Source organism: Alosa sapidissima, chromosome 16, assembly GCF_018492685.1.
Source record: "Alosa sapidissima isolate fAloSap1 chromosome 16, fAloSap1.pri, whole genome shotgun sequence".
Lineage (NCBI taxonomy): Eukaryota > Metazoa > Chordata > Actinopteri > Clupeiformes > Clupeidae > Alosa > Alosa sapidissima.
Window position 1 is genome coordinate 23,501,514 of NC_055972.1, and position 7,645 is coordinate 23,509,158.

At 40.5% G+C, this 7,645-nt stretch overlaps 2 protein-coding genes across 2 annotated transcripts; one reads left to right on the top strand and one right to left on the bottom strand.

The window, feature by feature from the left end:
- Positions 1 to 542: 542 nt before the first annotated feature.
- LOC121684920 (steroid 17-alpha-hydroxylase/17,20 lyase) lies at positions 543 to 3,818 on the bottom strand. The gene is made up of 8 exons (XM_042065074.1): positions 3,373 to 3,818; positions 3,131 to 3,269; positions 2,757 to 2,986; positions 2,462 to 2,548; positions 2,077 to 2,286; positions 1,644 to 1,813; positions 1,212 to 1,315; positions 543 to 1,045 (listed from the first exon to the last, which is right to left on the bottom strand). Exons 1-8 carry the CDS (start codon positions 3,682 to 3,684, stop codon positions 762 to 764), a joined length of 1,536 nt encoding a protein of 511 aa, XP_041921008.1. The 5' UTR covers positions 3,685 to 3,818; the 3' UTR covers positions 543 to 761.
- Positions 3,819 to 4,101: 283 nt separating this feature from the next.
- On the top strand, positions 4,102 to 5,906 carry borcs7 (BLOC-1 related complex subunit 7). The gene is made up of 5 exons (XM_042065101.1): positions 4,102 to 4,325; positions 4,759 to 4,821; positions 5,049 to 5,092; positions 5,231 to 5,251; positions 5,365 to 5,906. The coding sequence occupies exons 1-5, from the start codon at positions 4,194 to 4,196 to the stop codon at positions 5,414 to 5,416; spliced, it is 312 nt and encodes a 103-aa protein (XP_041921035.1). The 5' UTR covers positions 4,102 to 4,193; the 3' UTR covers positions 5,417 to 5,906.
- Positions 5,907 to 7,645: the final 1,739 nt, after the last annotated feature.

The window sequence follows — 7,645 nt, forward strand, 5'->3', positions numbered from 1 at the left end:
CCCAGTTGTTACTAGATATCCTCATCAGCTTTCATGTCTTGCGACCAAATAAGAATGTTTTGGAAAGAAGTCAAATGGACTCTTATAAAAATGTTTTGTTTGTTTTCTATTGTTTCTTTTGCCTGAATAAGGTGTCATTGCACTGTTTTAACTGCAACTTCTTAAGCAACATAGTGGGTTTGTTTGCGATGTCTGATATGACATAAAGGCAGCGGGAGCCATAGCTTTCCATATGAGTCCAGGTACTATATCTGTTTTAGAAACCATAGCCTTTTCTGTCTTGGTTTAAGTCAGCCAAATGAGTGAATACTAAAGACTATTACGTGTAAATAAAGAACATTTGTAAAGTAAAAAAAACCCACCTGTATCTTGTTTTATTGACATTGCAGAAATGATTGTATATGTGCCTGAATGACTGGTTGGACCTGTATGAAGTCACACTTTCTCCTCCTTACATGCAGGTGAGACTCTTGACAGTCAGCAATGAAACACATTCTTACTAGCATGTTTCCCTGAAGAAAACGGCAGGTTATACCAAGGTCTTTGCTTTTAATGTCATTTATTATATTACTTATAAAACAAGACACTAGTATCAGCAACATGCACAGATCAAGACAAAGCATGACAAAACATGTTCAGCACAGAATGAGACTACAGTATTTTAAAAATCAGCTCTATGGGAACGCAATAATGTGAAGGATTTTTTTTTTTCTTTTTCCCCCCTCTTTTTTGACTTGGCCATCTTAATCTGGCCGGCAGCTCTACTCCGTGGAGAGGGCTTGGCCTTTCTCCCAGCCCTCCCTGAGGCGTGCGAGGACGTTGTATTTCTGTGGCTGCAGGACCACGCCGAATTTGCCCTCTAGCGAAGGCAGCGGGTGTCCGGCAGGCACCTCCAGGCTGAAGCGCTGCAGGATCCACGACAGGAAGAGGAAGAGCTCCATCTTGGCCAGGGCCTCCCCCAGGCACACCCGCACCCCGGCGCCAAACGGCAGGTAGCTGGCTGACGGACAGCACAGACCGCCGCCCTCCTTGTCCAGGAACCGGCCTGAGGCGAAGCACAGGGGGTGGGGTGGGGTGGGGTGAGTGAGAGAGAGGTCACAAGATGGCACTTTGTTTAGCCTATCTCAATATTTGAAGCATGATACCCTTTTATGGATTTTGTTGTTTTGTAGGAGCGCATTTGTGTTTGTTTTTACTGTGTCTGTTCTCACCAGGGTCAAAGAGGTCTGGGTTTTTCCATTCTTTTTGGTCGTGGTGCAGAGACCAGAGGTTGACAATGACTCGAGTTCCTCTTTTAACATTGTAATCCCCAATACTGGAAAGGACAGGAAATCACACATTAGGAATCACCTCAGGCCAAGAAAACATTCTCTCTTCCTCATAAATGGCCATGTGTAACTGATATTTGCTAAATTATACACTATCATACTGTGTTAATCACCTACATTTTACAAAAACCAGTCACCTCCATGTAGGAATATAAATGTCTATGTGGTGCTTACAGAATAGTAAAACTGAGATGGCAAGAAATCACACACATTCAGTGCTGTCCCAGTTACCTCATTTAATTTAGTCGTAACTGCAAAAAGGATGTTGGTCAGACTTCCTTTGTCATTAAAGGGAGGTGGAGAGGGTGCGTGTACCTGGCATCAGTTGTGGCTACGTGGGGAATGAGTAGGGGGGAGACGGGCCGGATGCGGAGCACCTCTCTGATGGTGGCCTCCAGGTAGGGGAGGTTGCCCCGGTCACTGAGCTGAGGGTGCCGGTCCCTTCCAATCTTTCTGTCCAGTTCGGCCTGAATCTTGGTCTGCACCTGAACACAAGCAGTAGCATCAAAAAACTGGTCATTTCACTCGTAAGTTCTTGTTTCCAGTTCAACACTGGACATAATAATAATGGATTTAAGGTCAAAGGTTCAATTAAATAGTTAAGTCCAATAGTGGTTATGGTATATTAATGGAGTTTCATTATTATTATTATTATTATTGTTATTATTATCTTTATCTAAATTAATTTAATACACAGTCAGAACCATTTCTGTTGACCTGTCAGACTTGAATACCAGTTCCTCCCTACCTGTGGATGATGTATTAGATATGCGATTGTCCATTTCAGAACAGTCGTGGTTGTCTCCACCCCTGCCCCAAAAATATCGCCAACGGTCATGAGGACGTGGTCATCGGTCAGGCCCACATCCTGGGTGCTTGTGTTGTTGTTCTCCGCGCTGCGCTTGGCCCGCAGCAAGGCATCTAGCAAATCCCCCTGGATGTTATCACTGTAGTTGGTCTGCAGGGGGCGACAAAGATGGTTTTAACCAGTTAGTCAAAGATGCCGTCATTGCACTTGGCTCTGAAAGGCCACACAAAGAATAATGTGATTGCACCAAAATTACATCAGCCTCCATAACTAAACAGACAAGGCTATCCAAACAGTCTTGCCCTCAAGATACTGTCTTGTGTACCTTATGTTCCTCATATTTCTTCTGAAGCAGCTTGTCTCTGATAGACACACAGTCCCTGAGGATTTTCAGGTCTTTGTTTGGGAAAATCTTTCAAAAAGAAAAACATTGTTGATGTATAGTGACATTTCGAATTCAAGAAATGATCATTCTTCGCCATTTGATAATATCTGTCTGATGTATGTTGCAGACTCTTATTTTACATGTCTGAATGGTATAAATGGTGCTGATAAAAAAGTTGATCACAAAAAAAGGAGTGATCATTCCTGTAACTTAATTACCACATGTGGAAGTTTACCTGTAGCCATGGAAATATATCCACCAGGCTGTCTTTGGCAACTGTGTCCACTATTCCCTGACTGTACTCAAGCATGGCCTCAAACTCTTGGTCTCCCCGCTTGTAAGAGGAGCTGAAGCACAGGGAACAGACCACGTTAGTGACCGCGCGGGTCAGCTCCGGAGCCAAGTCCACAGCCAAGCTCTGCATCTCGCCCATAGTCTTACACATGGAATCGGCCTCCCTGCAGACTGAAGACAGAATGGTAGAGAGATAAAGCATGTGAGGAAAGACAGAAGAAGGCAGGGGGAAAGGAGGTACAAAGATAGAAATCAGTACAGATGTAGGCTTTGATGGATGCTTTCGATATCTTAAGTGCATTTCTGATCACTCACTGATTTTCTCAATCGAAGCAGTCCCCTCTCCAAACATGCAGAGAGCCCCATGCACCATCTTGCGATGAAACTTCCAAGTGGGACTGTAGTCTGCAAAGGCTATGTCTTTGCCATCGCGTGTTAAGATGTCTGTAGTGACCTTAAAGAGACATTAACTGTTTATTATAAACAAAAAGGCACTTGTGTTCTGTCAGTTCTATCAAATAACACTATCTTTCAATCACAATCCTTCATATACTCACAGTCCGTGGTCTTCCAGCAAATGTTTTTCCTTTCCTCATGAGGACCTCTTTTGCATGTTGGTGGTTGTTGACTATGATGACATTGTGTGAGCCCATCATGAAAGAGTATGTATCCCCATACTTCTTCTGCAGCTCCTGGAAGAAGATGTGTGGTGGTCGATCAGTCTTCAAGCTGAGGAGGCTCCCAATGATGGGAAGGGAAGGCAGAGCTGGAGGACTCTGGTTTTGGGATGCGCCAAATCTCCTCTTCAGAAAATATAGAATCACCACAAATGCCGGAAACAAAAAAGTGCAAATGAGCCAAGCCATCATGTCAGTTTTCAGTGGAGCTGTTTGTAAGTTTGTTTGTTTTTATATGGTAGATGTTGAATGTTGACTTCAGCTTCCACTACTGCCAGGGGCTCTGCTCTGCATGGTCGCCGCCAGACTGAGAGTGTAGGTGGTGGCAAAGGGTTTTTATCCATGCTCCTCAATGTCATCCCCTTGACCCCAAATATTTTAACCATTTTAGCTATCTGCATGTGACACAACTGCAAGTCAACTGCAACAAATGTAGATGGGCCTGAGCTGGTTCAGGAAGCTAAATCATTTAAATAAGTGTAAAGCCTCAATGTCCTTAACATATTTTTTTATTTCCATTTCTAGTTATTTATTATTGTTGGGTTATAATAGGAATAGCTATAGAGTGGACGTTAAAATAAAGAACTACAATTACTCATTAGACAGTTTTTATTCTACAGGTTGTGCTATTTCCACTGTGACTTTTGCCTGTCAATGATGTTCGTTTGTCCTTCTTGCTACGCCGTAGCTGTAGATCAGTCATGGCGTCCTCAGATTCTCAACCCCGCTTTGGTCAATCCGTTAAAGGCCTTTTATCGGATAAAGTAGGGTCTTGCAGTGGAGATGTTATCGCCCTCACTCGTCAGGTTTTGAAGGGATCACGCAGTCAAGAGGTGATTTAGAAATACGGGAACGAAATTGATATATGTTCTGGAAATAGGCGCTGTCAAGGCTGTGTTTTGGTTAGTAGCTGACTGGCTGGCTTGCTAGCTAGCTAGCTAGGGAAAGGGTTACTTGCTATTTAATTACTAGGCGTGTTTTTCAGTGAAAACATATTTACAAACTGTCAAAATGTCACACTGTTGTAAAACGAGTGGTTCGATATATATTTACACCATGTTAACTCGTGGACAGAAAGAGAGGTGTAATGTTAAAGTTACTTCTCTGTTAGCAAATAATGTCTCTAACTAACGTTATCTAGTTTGCATAAACCCGTAATTTTACTGTATTTGTTGACATTGTTTTTATAGTATTATTCATTATAAAATGTAGCATAAAAGTGTCACCAAAATATATCCCTATCTCAGTGTAAAAAATCAATTTCAGCTTCTCAGCCAAGCGGCTAGAAATATGGTCATTCAAGAGGATGCAATTCTGCATTCGGAAGATGTAAGTAACCTCAGCATTACCATAATTCTTCATAATTCGTAATCTAAGGCATCATAGATGAATGACATATAACTGGATTATTTGTACGCACCTGAGTACAGTTTTCAATGGCAAACGGGTAAATACATGAATGACATATAACTGGATTATTTGTCTAAAATGAGTAAAGTAGGGCACATGTCTGTCATGTTCGTTGATCATAATGTATTTTATGTCGATATGTACAGAGTCTTAGAAAGATGTCCATCATAACCACTCACCTACAGTACCAGTAAGTGCCTTTGTTTTTTGTAAGAATGCATAGAATTATGTTAACTCAACTGAAAATAGCTTGAGCATGCTGTAGATAGGAGATGAGTGATTTTAACCTCCTTGTGTAGTTGTCTAATTTATTTATGTTACCCTTCAGACAGGAGGCCATTCAGAAAAAGTAAGTCATAATAAATTCCCTTTTACATCATATGATTATGGTATTGTACCATCACCTTCGATTCAAAGCCCAAACATTCTGTGACGAAAAATCTCTTTTTGTGTTGCTGACAGTGTGGAAAACTCAAGAAATCTCCAGGACCAACTCAAACACCTATTAAAATGAACTTGGAAACTAAAAGAAAATGTCTTTTACACTGTTGGGAATGTCCTATTCAGCTATGAGAATTATGTATGTGTTGCTGCATACACCTTTTGCACTGCAGGCCAGCCTACACTTACACTTGTGTTTTGACAACAATGATGGCTTTGTATGTATACTGTTTACCCTGAGACATTGAGATGTATGAAGTTTGCCTTGTCAGATCATAAGCCCTTTCCCTGGGAAGTCATTACAGGTACTTTCTTGCCATTCGATTTGTATTTATCATTATCATTACCGCCAAATGTTTACACAATTCATGACTTGAATTTCCAGGGTGTAAATATGATATTGTTTCCCAATTATATGTGAGGAGTAATATCTTGCTTTTCCCACAATATTTATTTCTAAGTTTTAGCATTTGCCTTTTAAAGTATTCATTTTCATTTCAGCCAGTTATTGACCGCAAATGTCAATACTGAGCTATAATTGAAATAAAATAAAATAAAATACATTGCTGCTGTATTTACATGATATTTGCTTTGATGATATTAAGGTGTCATATCTAAGGCACATGTGTCCAGTTCACTCCTACACTCTGTGTGGAGGTGTTTAAGGGGCCACCTGCACCAAAAAGAAAATGCATCCTAGGCAAGGCCAAGCAGATGTCTGTCCTAGGCTGCAGCCTTGGCCAGACACCGACTTTGAATTGCCTGAGTGCAAGTTTACCGCGGCAGGGTTTTGCATCAAGTGCTCTAACACATATATTCACATGTCTTCTCCAAGAAAGTAATGCAATAATGCAGAATTGAGTGCTTGCCCGTGTTGGTTCCGGTTGAGTCAATAGCAAAGAGTGAAACAATATCCCAGTGTTTGAATGATGTTTTCTATCACATAACACTTTGTCCAACACAAGTACATCTGATTCGATTTGGATACATTATTATTAATGAATGGTCCCCAAAGATCTTGTGTGTGCTTTCCATTAAATAAGACACTTTCAGGTAAACACAATGTGCATTAGGTTCTCCTGCTTTTGATGCATCTTGATACTTTAATTAGGGCACGTCTCATTCCTACAAAACAACCAGTTAAGGTCCGTATTTCTTCATTTGTATCAGAAAATACCCAAAGAGGTCAAGTAAATGAATCAGTGCAGACGTAGGTCAGTTTCTTGTACTTGTACAGATGTACTTGTACTCTAACTCACATTTGTATTACATTTGGATTATTCTGGAATGCAACTTCAAACGTGCAATTGCATGGTGCAAAGAAGGCATGTTTCAAAACCTTGAGGTGAAGAAAATGTTCCTCTCGAAAACCTTGAAATTCCAGCTTATCAGTCGACAAGGCCTCCTGAAGAGAATAGTTAACCCCTCGGCAGAAACTTTTAAAATGAAATCAGCTGAACTGGGTACAAGGAAGAGCCAAACAGTTCATCAATATATCCATATCAAAGAATATAAAAGTTTTGTCCAGACTACATGCAACAGGCTACTTCTTGCATGAATAATATCATAATTGTGGGCACCATAGAAAATCCTAAGAACATAATGAAGACATGACAAAAAAATTACAATGACAATAAGTAATTTCATGGCTTATGGCACCACATCAAATGAGTAGTATAAAAACACAATTTGCTACTTAATTATAATTTTCGCTTTAGCATTGATGATATATTCTCAAATTACTTGTACCTTTATTAGCTCTAGGTTTGGACGTGATAGGGGTTTGACTTACCACCAGGCAGTTCTGGGTGTATATCTTTTGTGTTTATCAGTGTCTACCATATTTATCCAAGGATTTTTTGGTGGGATTTTGACATTAACCCCTGTTATATAAAAGTCAAGTCATGTTTATTTATATAGCACACTTAAACGCAATGCAATTGAGGTGCTCTAAGATATAAATATATTAAAGATACTGATATACTAGTAGAACGACATGTAGCCTTGGTTTCTAGGCCAGTTTTGGTCAGACATCATTTAAATAAGCAACTGATTTGGGTCATGTCACCAAGGTTTAAATTAGGCTATTTAAAGGCAGTTTTAATCAATGCATCACTCGGTATTTGCACCTAAACAATCGGAATGGACAAGTGTAACTCCTAGGTCTACATGACTACTTGATTAAACACGCGATCAAACAAAAGACATTTCCAAGGATTAGGTGTCCAATACAGGCACATTTGGGTGTGTCATGAGGTGGCGTCTGGCTCCCCCTGCAGAAGCATAAGGGTACAGGATCCAT

What these genes read in the sequence shown, in the direction of transcription:
- LOC121684920 (XM_042065074.1), bottom strand. Translation starts at nt 3,684, where the DNA reads ATGATGGCTTGGCTCATTTGCACTTTTTTGTTTCCGGCATTTGTGGTG. An exon ending in TTGCTGGAAGACCACGGACT is followed by an intron (nt 3,270 to 3,372) that starts GTGAGTATATGA and finishes TGTCTCTTTAAG; the next exon opens with GTCACTACAGACATCTTAAC. An exon ending in AGAAATATGAGGAACATAAG is followed by an intron (nt 2,287 to 2,461) that starts GTACACAAGACA and finishes CGCCCCCTGCAG; the next exon opens with ACCAACTACAGTGATAACAT.
- borcs7 (XM_042065101.1), top strand. Translation starts at nt 4,194, where the DNA reads ATGGCGTCCTCAGATTCTCAACCCCGCTTTGGTCAATCCGTTAAAGGC. An exon ending in AGGGATCACGCAGTCAAGAG is followed by an intron (nt 4,326 to 4,758) that starts GTGATTTAGAAA and finishes AATCAATTTCAG; the next exon opens with CTTCTCAGCCAAGCGGCTAG. An exon ending in CAGGAGGCCATTCAGAAAAA is followed by an intron (nt 5,252 to 5,364) that starts GTAAGTCATAAT and finishes TGTTGCTGACAG; the next exon opens with TGTGGAAAACTCAAGAAATC.